Raw genomic sequence first — 15,295 nt, 5'->3', positions numbered from 1 at the left:
ATACATTTAACCGTTAAGTAGATCCGGATTTACTTTTTTTTCACTTACTCTCTCAGAGGTGCCCCTCAACTTTTACATAGTTTGCAAATCAGTCCACTTGGCTTTGGGACACTACAGAGAAGGGAGAGAGAGAAAGAGAAGGGAAAGGGTCATGGGTGAAGAGGGTGGAGGTGGCGGCAGCGGCGGCCCCAATTTCGGCCACCATTGCCTAATCAAGGTCGCCAACAACGTCAGTGGCCGCTAGCAACCTCACTTGACCGATGGTAGCCAGGATCGAGGTCACCACAACCCCTCTCCCCTTTCTCAGTCAGATTTTGATCTAACCTTCTTTTTTTTTATTTTCGAAAAACAGTAAAAAATATCGGGGCAAATATTAAAAGAAAAATTTTTTTGTGGTCATTGTACAACTAGAATCTCAAATAATTTAAAGTTTTTAGAACTTATCTTACCAAACAAAATCTATATATAATATATAATTGTTGTAGCATTTATCATTATATGCCATTTGTCCAAAATGTTGAAATTGGATCTTTTCGTTCACCGACTTTTCATATGCCAAATATAATAAATTTACGTAACTTGCATGTTAATTACTACTAAAAAGAATAGAAATACAAAAGATGATCTAAGAAAAAGGTGATTTCATAATTAAGAAAAAATTTGATTACAGTCTCGATGTTAACGTCAAATGCACTTAATGTTATATAAATACATTGATTTTCGACTCAACATTTATAATAAAAAATATTTTTTGTTAAAATTCAAAATATTTTTTCTAAACATTTAGCCATGTTACTATAGATTCAAGACTTATAATTAACTTGCGAAAAGTATCAATATTATGAGTAAAAGTTCAGATAAAATACAAGTAAAAGTTCTTCACAACTTTCTTCTCAATTTCATAGTGAAAACAAATAGCTAATTGCTGAGTGACAGTAAAGAAAATTTATTCTAATAGTGAAAATAAAATCAAATAATTGCGAGAAAGTAAAATTTTAAATCAGTATATATATGTTTTACAAAAAAAATTCTTATTATTACATATATGTCGGACTCTGTCTTGTATCACTACACTAACACCCCTTCTTCAATTATTGATTGATTTTGATTAATTTAAATATACTCTTTCTTTATTTGTAAAAGAATACATTTGTTGATGTAAATTACAACTAAATAGATATATCTTTTTTTAAATAATAATTCAATTTTGATTAGATTTTAAGAATTTATCGATCAAGAAATTTCTGAAGCAAAACCAAGAACATGTCTCGCGCCCTGCGAGCTTGTAGACTAGTTAACTTAATTGGATATGCACAAACACTAAATATTTAACTCTTAAAATTTAGCACTTATAATTTTTTTTAAACACACTTGAATATTTAGCACTTATAATTTAGTGGAAACAAACAAACGCAAAAATTAAAATAAAGGGATGTTGCACATGGAAGGGGACCCGGTGCAACTTCATAAATCGGCTTTAACTGATAATCAAAATAGAAGCCGGTGAAATGAAATATTTTGCTTTTTCTTTTTCTTTTTTTACTGAAATATCATACATTAATATATTCTTATTATTAAGAACCTTGAAAATTCTACTAGTCCCGCCCCAAGTCACTGTTTTTTCCTTTTTAATAATAAGGGTGTCCGGATTTTATTTAATTAATTTTCACGATCCACATGAACACCTTGTAAGGTAATATAATATATCAGTTTGGCCACAAATTGTACATATGATTTAATAAAAAGTATTTTCTTGCATGCTTCCTTAGATGATTTGAACTTGATATTTTACTGAAAAATTCATCATTCCCCTCACCAAGAGAAACTCTCTCTGTTTTTTTTTTTCCCTAACCAACTCCAGTTTCGAAATAATTGTTAACTTATCTGTTTTATTCAATAGTTTTTAAAGAGTAGAAGCGTTTTTAAATTTTCTATTGATTTGTTATTTGTACCAGATAATGTTAAATCAAGAAATTAAAAAAAGAAAAGAAAGAAAGAAAAATTTTCATTTCCAATTACTAGATACTCACCTCCCATATATATATATATATATATATACATGTATATACACTTCAAATAAGCTGGCGATACACGCGAAATTGACTAAATAGCATCTTATATTTTTGTTTTCATGAACATTGACATACAATTTTTTTGGTAAACGAATGTTAACATACATTTATTGATACTAATTAGTATATATCTTTTAAAACTTTTGGAAATCTCAATTTTGGTAGAAGGAAATCTCAAATTCGGATTATTCACGCTTTCATATAAATGAAGAAACTCTCATCATTGATTTATATAGTGTTTAATATGGCAAATGCTCTACATCCAGGATAAAAATATTACATATGTATATATCTTCTCGATATCCTTTTAAAAGATAATATCAATATATCAAAATTCTTGAAAAGGGAGTTATATAAGTCTTGTTTATTTTTGGAGAATTCTAATTTTCTACGAAATTTTTCTTAAAATAAGAAAGCTACGAAGAATATGTATACTTATATTGAATTGAATTAATTTTTTGAAAGAAAAATTACTTCTACATTATTCTAAATTATATATAAATTAGAGAAACTCTTTTTTTAGTTCTCCACTTTTTCATCTGTCCATTATTTGCCTTTTTTTAATTATAATCAATAGCTTTCCTTTTCATTTGTCCATTATTTCGTTTTTTTAAATCTAATCAATAGCTTTCCTAATCATCTTTTTATGATGATTACTCTGATTATTCTCATATTATAAAATTTTTAATTTAACATTAGTAAACATATTCTTATATTTTTTATGGAGAAATAATTTTGAAAATGAGAATAAAAATAGAGATGAAAAGTGAAAATCAGCTTTTTAAAAGTAAACAAGCCCATTATATTTGTTAAGTTTTAACTCTAATTAGTTGATATATCCGCATTGTGAGATAATATTTCAACACATATTCAACGAATAAAGATAAATAGAAAAAATGCATGTGCCGAGTAGATATGTCAACATAAACAGTGAGAGATAAAAAAGTGAATTATGACCAAAATTAATACTCACAATAGTCTTATAAAAATGCGAATCGTAATGAATATAGAGAAAATTTTCTATGACTTAAAGGGGTGGGAAAAACTAATAGAAAGATTATGCATGCAAAATGAAATATGTCATCTATTTATAGGATATTTAGTGCATTGAACTTGAAAAGATATCTTGTATCTCAAGAGACTATGTAAATTATCGAAAAAACTTTTGATTTTTAAATAAAACTCATAATTGTATATACACACATATGAATAATATGGACATATATAAAAATTTATTGAATATAATACAAATAAAATATAGTAAAAATTCATTTAACTGAAATGAAAGGTCCACTAATGTGTAGTTGCGGGTTTTATGATTGGCCTTATATGGCGCAACCACGTCATTTGCTGTTTCTTTTATATATTATAATCGATTATTTTTTTCTAAGTTTCCCGGGAGCAATAAACGTTAGCAAAACTTGATTTACAATGAAAAGGCATTGATACATCCCAAGTGATTTATATATTCATTTTCAATTCAAATAGATTATCGTAATATCGTTTATTTGTTTATATTCATTTTAATTAACGTTACAGGTTTGCATGTATATGATATATATCTTTAAATTAGAAATAATTTTAATTTTGGTTTTTAAAACTAATTCTTGGTCAACTTCGACCAGCCGAGGTAATAACAATTTTGTCTTGCCCTAGATTTTGGTGCATTAAGCGAACCTTTGTCTAGTTATACATATATACTAGTCCCGAATCTCATACGTTGCATGTGATAGAACGTGAAAAAAAATCCCAAGCACGGCAAAATGAAAGTGCAAAAGTAGCATAAGATTGAGGAACTATTATAATCAACGGTCAGATAGGAACTTAAACAATTCATCTTCAAGAACCATCAATAATCAATATGCATTCAATAGCAAGCGCAACACAAAGAGATGACAAAAGCTTATAATTTACAAAGAGAATTCGCGAATAGTGCAAAAAAGGATGAAAAATAGAGATTAGTAGATCTATATTTTCATATTTAAGATTGAGAATCTAAAGTTAAAAAAGAAAAAGTAAAAGATTGAACAACTCACCTTCACATCTAATAGTAAACATACTTTTTTAGAGTTTGCATATAGTGATAACAGTTTTTTATAATCGAATAAATCACGGTTTATGTGTGGTAGGTCCTATTTATAACGATTCATATCTATAAAAAAAATAATATCTAATTTGTTTTCTGAAAAGCAAATTTGATTCATATCTACAATAATAAATAGGATCTAATTTATTTTTCGAAAAGCAAATACGGTCTTATGTGATTTATATAGATAAAATATATTTTGTGTTATAAATATGAATTATATTATTTCATACAATGAATGAAGTATATTAATTCAAATCTATATTTATGTCTCAAAAAATTTTAAAATTAAAATTCGTAATAAAAAATTCAAAAACCGAGAAAATAACAATCAATCCCATAATGCTATATTTATATTTTTTAAGAATTTAAAAATTTTAAGAATTATTTTTTAAAGAACATAAAAAAAATTAAGAAAATAATGAACGGTCCCACAAATCTATATCTATATCTATATATTTTTAAAATTTTTAAAATTTTTAAAATTTATTTTTTGAAAATTACTCAAAAATCCGATAAAATTTCATTTAGTAACGGAGCATTTTGAGGCCATTTGGTTGGGCCTACCTTGAACCTACTTTTGTGTGTGTATATATATATATAGGGTTTTTATGTCCTTCTATATATAAGGGCATAACATAAAAACCAATAAATAAAGTAAATTTTCTAAAATTAAAACTTTATTTAACAAAATTTTACCATTTGAATACAAGCATTTATTTTATTTTCAAATTGTTAAACGCATTCATAGTTAGTTTGAGTTCTTATCCGATGCACTTAGGACATAGGATAGAAAAAACGAATATATATGAGACACGGGAAATTCTCTTTTTATTAAGAAACGAACAATTTTAGTCCAAAAGTAATGTATAGAATCTTATTCGACCATTAACCTACCCCTTACACCGAGTTTAATTAGTTAAAAAATGTCTATCTCGCCACCATAGCTCAGAACATAGGATAAGGATTTGTCACTGATGTGTTTGGTTTTAGAGTTAAGTTGAGTTTTGATTTTAATTGGATTGTAATGATTGTTTTGTTGAATTATGAGAAAAAGTGTGAAAAAGTAATGAATAGTTGAGAGAATTTAGTATTAAAAATTGAATTGAATATAATGGATGTGTATGTGGATTTATGTATAGGCCTCATCTTTTTTACTTTGAAGAGTTGATTTTTGTTGTGTAGTAAGTAGAGTTAAAGTTAGAGTTAAAATTTTAAAATCCGATTGCGAAACCAAACGGAGTAGAAAATCCCATCCATTTATCCAACAACATACAAAATACACCCTAAATTATATCTATAATACTTTAAACACGTTGAGTTGAATTGTTAACTTCACTTAAGAAAACCTGCAGAGAGATATTTCTTCTATATATGCCCCAAAAAAATAAAAAAGAGAAGAAAATATCTTTTATCAGTCTCTCTCTATTTGTCAAATGACTTTTCACGACAAGATATATATATTTTTTTTATCAATAACTGAAAAAAATGAAGAAAATGAATTCCCCATATATCCATGATTGATGAAATACAACAATATTGGTACAGCCCGAAATCCTATTCACATTCATAATTGAATCCACTGTATTAAAGTATATTATAAATTTCGGTCGAAAGCAATTTATAATATACAAAAAGAACTAATCCCTTCATTCCACTTTTAATATTACCATCAAGAGGGAATGAAATATAAAACTATTAATGGAATTCTTATTCAGAGCACTAATATATAAAAAATATAATATATATTATTAATTAATAAATCAAGTTTTAGGGTTTCCGTTGATGGAAGTGTCCCCGTCTACACAGATAAAGGGTCAATTTTTAATGTCAATTCAACAAAGCACGTCACTGTACTGCTTTTTGGATGCACTATCTTGAAGAATTACATGCACTGATCGAGACCCTCAACTAGACGAGTTCTGATAAATTAGTCTATTGACAAAGATATAGTCTGATCGTTTCATATTATTTCATATGATATTGTCAGTAATTCAGATAGTAATAAATAATATTCCTATGATCAGTAGTTCAAGTAAATAGTATGAGAGAACTATGTAGGTAAAAATGACATTTGCTTTTTAATTCTATATATAAAAGGAAAAGGAAGATGATCATCAACATGATCCCCTCTCTCTTTTTGCTTATATGGAGGAAAAGAAATAATCGAGCTTTTGAAGTTTTAGAGAATTTTATAGATATTTTGTTAGGTAAATGGATTAAAATGTTAGTTTTTGGATAAAGGAGAATTGATTAGGGGATGTTAGCCTATTTATTGATATGATCATTCAACTATTCTCTAAGCTTGCTTTTTGTACATGTGATTTTTTGACCTTTTGTACATTTGTTTATACTTTCTCGATACTTTTTCAACATAAGTTATTATCATTTTACCGATAAAAAAGAAAATTCTATATCTAATATATATCTCTTTTTTTGATGATTACAAAATTCAAACACCCTACTTAATTACTTACCAAACGTTGTCAAATTGACAACTCATTTCTCATTTTTCACATTATTCTATATGATATCATCAGTAATTCAGATAGTAATCAATGATATTCATCTGATATGTATTTCGAAAAATAAATTGGATTAGGAGAATTATGCAGATAAAATGGACATTTTTCTTTAAAGGCTATACTTGTTCTTTATGGGTGAACAGATTATACTTGTTCTTTGATTATTTGAAAATTTAAACGCCCTGCTTAATTACTTACCCAACGTTGTCAAATAGGCAGTACATTTCTCATTTAAGTACATAATTGATTGATGATTTCAATATGGGTAACTACATATTTCATGATTTATTATTTTTCTGTAGATAGTACATATATACAGGGAAAAAAAATCCAATTAGTGATTTGTCCTTTTTTTTTTTGGTTGTATGGTTTAAAATCTAACCATTTTGTACGATATACGTAACTGTTAACTTTATTCTCCAGTTATAGAAAATGCTCATTGGCCTAAAAGAAGATAGAAAAAAGGGAAAAAATTGAAGCTGTTACAGTCCCACTGATAGAAATAATTTCAAAACCTCTGCATTCTAAGTTGAGGACGATGCTGCTACACCAATCCTTCTTTGTCAACTGTCAACTTTAATTAGAAAAAAGTAATCTAAATTAAATTTAAAAATATACATAAAAAATATATATGGCTTCTATGTGAAGCTCTTAATCTTTCTTAATTAACGAAAATGATTATTTGGAAACATAAAAAATTAAAATGGAATAACAATAATAATTATTAATATCGACATTCAAGTAAGAGTCATAAGCTTCCTAACATGCATCACATGGTTTTGTTTGGTGGCACGACAAATATGGCAAAAGTATAAAACTTTGGGAATTAAGAAATTAATTAAATCAAAAAATAGGGGAAAAAATGAATTTAACTACTCTCACTACCATTTAATATAAAAATGGAATTTAAAAATCCTTATTACCACATATTTTTGTTTACCATAACAAGTTCTATCAGCTCCACTCAGGTTTAACGATAAGGAAAACCAATGCATAGCGATCTCGATGAACATATCGGGCATAACAAAACACGCATAATTGCCAACATGATATGAACATATATATATATATATATATATATCTTATTATGGGTTTTTTTTTCATTCATTTTTTACCATAGATGTATTATTAATCATGGATTTTATTGACAGTAAAAAATCCGAAAAAACATTGTCTTTTAGAAAAGAAAAACGGAAAATAGATTAAACGCATTGTAATGCAAGTAGTAACGTACGTGCCGCATTATCAAGGTCCAGCCTTGCGAATTACCGGAAACGCCCTTGGTTTCCACGTGGCTAAACCGCTGTGGAGGGTAGAAGAGTAAATTTGGCACGCGGGAGACATTTGATTTCTTTTCCGTCGGGGCAAAATGTCTATAAAGGCGACCCAAAACAGCGGGGGTTGGCAACAGCCAACAGCGGGCGAGCTCCCTTTCTCTCTCTAGAATCAACACCGTCGTCGTCCTGCTTTCTCTCTCTAAAATCTCTCCTCCTTACCCCGCCGAATCGAAGCCGTCGACTGCTGGATTCGACACCCTTTGCATGAACGAGTCGACCAGTCTTGACGATCGGCCGGGAAAGAACTTGGGTTTCTGAGGGCTTGGACTCAACTCAACCGTTGATTTCGGCGGAGGGTGTTTGGTTTTTCCGATCGCGAGAGAGCGAGAGAGAGGAATCGGAGATAAATCAAGTCTGCATGAGCTGGTTGGGGAAGCTTGGTTTCCTGAATCTGAACACGAACCACTTCATCACGTGCCTGTTGATCTTCATCCTCCACTTCTCCCCTCAATTGCCCCGGCCCCTGCTTAATTTCCGGACGGAGCAGCTGGACCCATTATTATCACTACTGTTAATCTCGATTAATTGTAGTAGTAATCGCGGGCTTTGTCTTAATAGCCGATCACCGTCGTCGTCGTCGCATTATGGATTCCGGGAACAGGAGTAATCGCAATTTGCACAAAGGTTGCTCCTTTTTTTTTTATAATTTTTTCTCTGTTGAAAATTCATACTCTCCGATTTGCTTTTTGTCGGTGGACGACTGCCCTTATCGCTTCACGAACTTTCCAGCGGTTTCCGCAGATTGTCTGCTGTTTTCTCGACCTTTCTGTCATGTTCTCGGTTTTTTTTTTCCTCCTCCACCTTAAAGAATTTGGACCTGTCAAACTGTCTTTGAATCTTAGAATCTTTGCCCTGATGAAGGCTTATACATGCAACACTATATATAATTCAAATGTGATTTCATTGATTGGGTTATCATTGAGGGACTGTCTCCGGTGTCTGTGATGGTCACCCTTAACTCAAGACCAAAAAAGGTAGTATATACCCATTATCCAAAGAAAAATTTTCTTGTTTTCTTTGCTGTCATGATGCAATTCGAAAAGGGGGAAAAGGTTGTTCTTGGTTACTCTTTCCGCGGGGAGTTCAAGTTTGCGGCTGATTTTGGCAGATTCATGGTGAGATCCTGTTACATGGAAAGCAGAATCCCATACAGGAATCTCTTGCCTTTGTCGGTGGTAGTGTTCTTTGTTTAGTCTTTGCTTTTGTTTGGAATTATGCCCCGCAGTTCATATCCCCACTTCTGTTGACTCCCACTGCAAATTTCCACACTTGGCAGCTGCCATATTACTGTAATGTCGGCTACTGCTGACTAAGTACAGTATTGTTCCCGTTTGTATATGATGTTGGGCTTCCAAGATTAATAGTTTATTCAAATGAAACTGTCTTGATTTTCAATGTTTGAGTATTTCTTGTCGACATCTCTGGAAGTTTTGTGGCTCATTGATTAGCTAATAAATTCTTCTTTTTGTACCTTAGCTGAGTGCTATTCAACTGAGAGGAAGCGTGGCAGGACCCCATCTGTTATTGTTCTAGGTGCTGGCATCGCTGGACTTGCAGCTGCTCGTTCTCTTCATAATGCATCATTTCAGGTAATTTGAAACTAACTGTCATAATCTTGTTTGAATGTTCAGTAATAACCCGGAGATGTTTCGTGGCATCCCTCATGAACTTGCTGCGCCTTCTACATTTTGACAACTACGACCTGCATTGCATTTTTTTCATGAATTTTTATAAGCGGATGATTATAGCACTATTTATGCATAACATGGTGAATGTTACAAAGGATTTTGGGAATGTGTCCTTACTAGAATGTCACTTCAGTGTGTGAAATTTTGATACTGAAAAATTCTTGCTGTCTTCTGGAAGGACTCCAGAATTATGGTACTTTCTTTGATTCTAGAAACATCCGGTTACCTATGTAATATCATTTTCAGTTTTCACCTTTCTGTTGGAGCATGTGCACGTGTCTCAATGCGCTTTTTCTAATGCAAATTCTTCTGATATGAGCAAACTATACTTATCCCTCCTTGATTGATACCGTGCTCTTGGTAGGTCACCGTGCTGGAATCACGTGATAGAATTGGTGGTCGAATCAACACCGACTACTCTCTTGGTTTCCCCATTGACCTAGGTGCTTCATGGTAAACTCAGCTAGCTTTATGCTTTATACTTTGGAGTTCGTGATTGTGTGAAAGAATGGCTTAGTGTATAAATGCTTTTGTTCCAGGCTGCATGGTGTGTGCAAAGAAAACCCATTGGCACCACTGGTTGGTAGATTGGGACTACCTCTATACAGGACCTGCGGCGACGACTCTGTCTTGTTTGATCACGATTTGGAAAGGTGTGTACATGTTAATATTTTTCAATAGGACAGACGTTCCGTATTCTATTTCATTGCATCTATAGAATCCTTCACTTTCTTGTTTGAGGCTTGTCAATCTGTTAGAATCCTCTCATTTGAATCTGCCAGTAGTTTCATCTGTCCTGTTTTCTGTTTGTTGGTTTTGCAAATAGGAAGGGCTTGACTTGTTTTGGATTCTCACTGTCCTCAGTATATCGATCTCATGCATAATCATCGATTAACAAGTTGAATCTCATGCAGCTATGCACTATACGATGCGGATGGAAAACAAGTTCCTCAAGAGTTGGTCACTGAAGTTGGTCAGGCATTTGAGGAGATCTTGAAGGAGGTATGCCTTCTATACATTTATGCTATGCAGCTGACTACAGTTCTTGTTTTTCTCATGTCATACAGATAGCACAGTCTCCTATTTCTTGACTTCTGTTTTTTGCTTCATGCAGACAAATGAGTTGAGGGAGGAGTTAGAGGAGGACATTTCCATGCAACAGGCTATAGCAAGTGTGCTTGAAAGAAGGCCAGATTTAAGGTATCAATTAACTTAAGCCATTTTTATGATGCTCTTATATGTTTTTCTAGACTACCTACAAATGTTTGTTTAAGCTGTTTGTTACTTGACAGGTTTGAGGGTCTTGCCAACAAGGTGTTACAGTGGTATTTGTGCAGAATGGAAGGTTGGTTTGCTGCAGATGCAGATACAATCTCTGCTAGATGCTGGGATGAGGTGAAGCAGTAGTTAATTGATTTGATTAGATGTATTGGGCAGACTTCTCTTAGTTATTAGTCAAAAAACTTTTCGCGCATAACTAAATTATTTCGATTTTTAACTGTAAACAGGAGGAACTGCTTCCTGGTGGACATGGCCTTATGGTTAGGGGTTACTTGCCAGTTGTTAATACCCTTGCTAAAGGTCTTGATATCCGCTTGGGTCATAGGTGCAATACCGTTGGTTTTCACTATCTCCATTTTGTATTTTGAAAGTTTTCTCCAGCGGTAAAATATTCATTGTATTTTTTTGGTTTCTTCAATAGGGTAACTGATATCATCAAGCGCTCCAATGGGGTGAACGTGACTGTAGAAGGCGGCAAGACATTCTCTGCAGATGCTGCAGTTATCACCATTCCTCTTGGTGTGTTGAAGTCCCACACGATTAGGTTTGAGCCTAAGCTGCCAGATTGGAAGGAGAAGGCTATCTCCGAGATTGGGCTTGGGGTTGAGAACAAGATTGTATTGCATTTTGGGGAGGTGTTTTGGCCCAATGTGGAGTTTCTCGGGGTGGTCGCAGACACATCTTATGTATGCAGCTATTTTTTAAACCTTCACAAGGCGACGGGTCACTCTGTTCTCGTTTATATGCCTGCAGGGCAGCTTGCTAGGGACATTGAGAAGATGTCTGATGAAGCTGCTGCGTCATTTGCTTTCTCACAGCTGAAGAAGATTCTTCCTGATGCTTCTCCCCCGGTAAATTTAGCTTGCCTTGTAATCTTGCTATGTTGTTCTCCCTCTCTCCATCTCCCACTCAATCTCTTTTAAGAAAATTCTGACAACCGCTGTTTGGATGATGCAGATTCAGTATCTCGTATCTCACTGGGGGACGGATGCTAACTCCCTCGGGTCTTACAGCTATGACCTAGTGGGCCGGTCCCATGATCTCTACGAATGGCTGAGGGCTCCAATAGACAACCTATTCTTTGCAGGGGAGGCAACGAGCGTGAGCTTCCCGGGTTCTGCCCATGGGGCTTACTCGACCGGGCTGATGGCAGCGGAAGAATGCAGGATGCGGGTCCTGGAGAGATATGGGGAGTTGGACCGCTTGAACCCTTTAATTTATGAGGAGGCCTCGCAGATCATGGTCCCTCTGCAGATCTCCCGCCTGTGATCTGATTACCCGAGTAGCTACTACTGTCCCCTAGCATAAGTTCTCGTGTTCGCCATATGCTGACATAGGGATTCAGGCAAGAAATGCATTATTGTTTGCCAATTTTGGCTGGTCGGGCGGCGGGAAACCATTGTTTTCTGCCGGGCGAACCAATCAAGGGTGTGGTGGATCAATGTGTAGGCCCTCTTCTATGCGGCATACTTGTGATCATATTATAAGACTATTAATAACAAATGAGCAGTAGTATTGGCGGTGCAGTTGTGTTGTGTCTTTGTTTTGTCCGAGTCTTGAAGAGCAAAAGGGACTGTGTTCCCATTTACAGCCTTAAAAACGTTTGATTGTGAATTACAAAAATATTTTAGTCTCCCTACTTCGTGTTTTCTCCATCATGTTTAATGACGATGATTTGTGATTCCCGTCAGCTCTGTTAAATTGACTGAGAGGACATAAAGCAGGCCTTCGCATGCTGGATAAACTTGGAGGACGTAAGCCAGGCCTTCGCATGCCCAATAAAATTGTTTGGGATCGGCGGCTGCTGACGAGCCGTTTGAATTCTGGAAAAGGCAGAAATTTGATGTCCACATACCAAGTGTATCGGTACCTGCTGTCCATTTTCTTTAGAGAAGACTGTGGTTTTGGTCTCTAAAGATTCCATTGCCATGGTTTTGGTCCCTCAAAGTTTTTAGTTATTGTTTTCGTCTATCAATCTTCATTCGTTTGATGTTTTAGTCATGTCGTCATCTTGCGCGTGCCAACCGTGACTGAAATTTCACGTGGCGATTGAGCTGAACATAACTCCGCCAACCCCCCACCCCAACCCCTACTCCCAAATTGGCTTGAACGATGTCGTTGTCTTCCTCACCTACTTGCATGCCCTTACACCCAACCAGTTCAGTCATTCCCGCCAAAAGTAACAAGCATACATTGTTGTTTAGGGTGACAAATAGATATCCCCAAATGTTGAAATCGTTGTACAATTTGATTTCGGTTTGTTGAAATTGGGCAGAGAAGATCTATTAATCGCACATTGAAGATGTGGAAATTTCAATTGTCTCAGCAGTATACTCGATCCAAGCAATTTGGGGTGATTCCGTTCCATTCCTTGGCATCCGTCCTTTTCACTTTTTGTTGTTGAATTGCAGTTGGAATATTTGGGAATGGCAAAAAGCCAACTTTGGCTGTTGTCTCATACTGTTGTGAAGCAGATGTTGTCAAATGGCAGTTAGAAACATCCAATTTGTTGTCTGTTTTCAGTTCCTCTCATCAAGGCCTTTTACCCTTATTTCTTTGTGGTCCCTTTTCTGGTTCACTGCTCCTGATTGTTCTCCCATAGTACTGACAGAGCAATACTTATTTTTTTTAATACATGTACAAATAATGGACGATGACTTGTACACATTGATTTTTACCATAGGGGTGAGTTAGTTTATGAACCCCGTGTGCAATATGTTGGTGGAGAAATTGATGTAGGGGGGAGGAGGGGTAGATATTGACAAAGTATCATATCCAGAGATTGAGGACTTATATGTTAAGCATGTATATATATATATATATATATATATATAAAGAAGATTTTCTAGTTGGTTCCCGGGTTAGAAGTGCATAAAGGGCTGATGGATTTTGAGACAGACCAAAATGCTCACATATTGTATTCATCTGCTAGAAATGTGAGAGAAATAAAATTCTACTTCATCCAAAATGAAGAATGGACTATAGTAGAACTTGCAAAACGAGTTCTGCAATTTGTAGTTTCTGATGAAGATGATAATGAAGGTGACAGTGAAGATGCATGGGAGTTTGAGTGTGATGGTTTTGATGGTTTTGATGATAGTGATTCAGATGATGCATCGGTACCAGGGAAAGATGGGGATGAAGATGATGACTCTATTGATATAATTTTGTATAGAGAAGACTGTGTTAGTATATGTTAGTACTGTTCGTATGTATCTGTGGCCATTGGCTTTGGACCATATATGCATTTTGTCCACCATTATGATGACTTTGAATAATGGCATATGTATATAGCATATGATGTAATTCATCATTTCTGCAATGCAAGATTTTTTTGTGTATAAAAACCAAGGCAAGTTCCAAATTGAGAATGTATATAGCATATGGCATACAGATGGAGATGGATATGGACAACAAATTGCAATATATTCCAATAGACAATACAACAATACAGACCAAACAATACAGATGGAGATGGAGATGGACAAATGGACAAGAACTTGACAAACAAATTTTATTACCAACAACAATACAGACCAAACTTGTTGGATACATCACAAAGTTCCATACACGGATAAAGTTGGATGGTAACTTGCAAAAAATTCCAATTCATTCCTCTAAAACAACCACAACAATCCAACATATTTCAAATACCTAGCTAAGAAAAACAATCTACAATCTACAATCCAGCAATCAACAAGCTCAGAACCTCCCCATAACAATCCTCACAACCAACACATCCACTACAATTGTCAAAATCTACCACAGCCGAGCCAGCTTCTTCAGTTGAAGCTCACACTCCATAATCCTGCTTTTTAGCAACATCACATTTCTCTGAAGTTGGTTTTCAATTGAAGAACTGTTATGAAGTTTGTCTTCCCACTCGAAATACCCGCAGGTATGAGCTTCATCCTTTCCACAAATGACACCGATAAAATGGTTGATCGGAATTTACAATGGTCTTCGAGATCATCCGACGTGCTCTTTGTCCACAATAACAAAGAATCGACCCAGCTCTGGAGATGCTCGAACTGCAATTGGAAGGGCAGCTCATGCTCGATTTACGATCTTTGTTCATCTCTTTCCTCTGTAATTGAATTATAATTGGAGTGGCAAGTGATTAAGGCTTCTTTCCCTCACCTACAACTTCTTCCTTCCTCTGCAATTGAACTGTAATGTGGCCAGCCTCAAACTTCTTCCTTCAAAGCCTCAAACTTCTTCCTTCCTCTGCACTCGATTTGTAATTAGAGTTAGGTTTCAAATTTGGGGGTGCCGATTCCTAATTAGGGCTTCTATTTGGCAATTG

At 34.3% G+C, this 15,295-nt stretch overlaps 1 protein-coding gene across 1 annotated transcript; it reads left to right on the top strand.

The window, feature by feature from the left end:
- The first annotated feature begins 8,075 nt into the window (after positions 1 to 8,075).
- On the top strand, positions 8,076 to 12,625 carry LOC116204057 (polyamine oxidase 2). The gene is made up of 10 exons (XM_031536112.1): positions 8,076 to 8,644; positions 9,497 to 9,609; positions 10,073 to 10,161; positions 10,248 to 10,361; positions 10,623 to 10,710; positions 10,823 to 10,908; positions 11,001 to 11,103; positions 11,217 to 11,314; positions 11,411 to 11,840; positions 11,947 to 12,625. The coding sequence occupies exons 1-10, from the start codon at positions 8,605 to 8,607 to the stop codon at positions 12,256 to 12,258; spliced, it is 1,473 nt and encodes a 490-aa protein (XP_031391972.1). The 5' UTR covers positions 8,076 to 8,604; the 3' UTR covers positions 12,259 to 12,625.
- Positions 12,626 to 15,295: the final 2,670 nt, after the last annotated feature.

Source organism: Punica granatum, chromosome 4, assembly GCF_007655135.1.
Source record: "Punica granatum isolate Tunisia-2019 chromosome 4, ASM765513v2, whole genome shotgun sequence".
Classification (NCBI taxonomy): Eukaryota; Viridiplantae; Streptophyta; class Magnoliopsida; order Myrtales; family Lythraceae; genus Punica; species Punica granatum.
The sequence above is the reverse complement of the archived record's forward strand: the minus strand, read 5'-3'. Positions and strand labels throughout refer to the sequence as shown.

Bases quoted from the DNA above. Each gene is read 5' to 3' on its own strand.
- LOC116204057 (XM_031536112.1), top strand. From the start codon at position 8,605: ATGGATTCCGGGAACAGGAGTAATCGCAATTTGCACAAAG. The intron at 8,645-9,496 runs GTTGCTCCTTTT...TTTGTACCTTAG, and splicing joins TAATCGCAATTTGCACAAAG to CTGAGTGCTATTCAACTGAG. The intron at 10,909-11,000 runs GTATCAATTAAC...GTTACTTGACAG, and splicing joins GAAAGAAGGCCAGATTTAAG to GTTTGAGGGTCTTGCCAACA.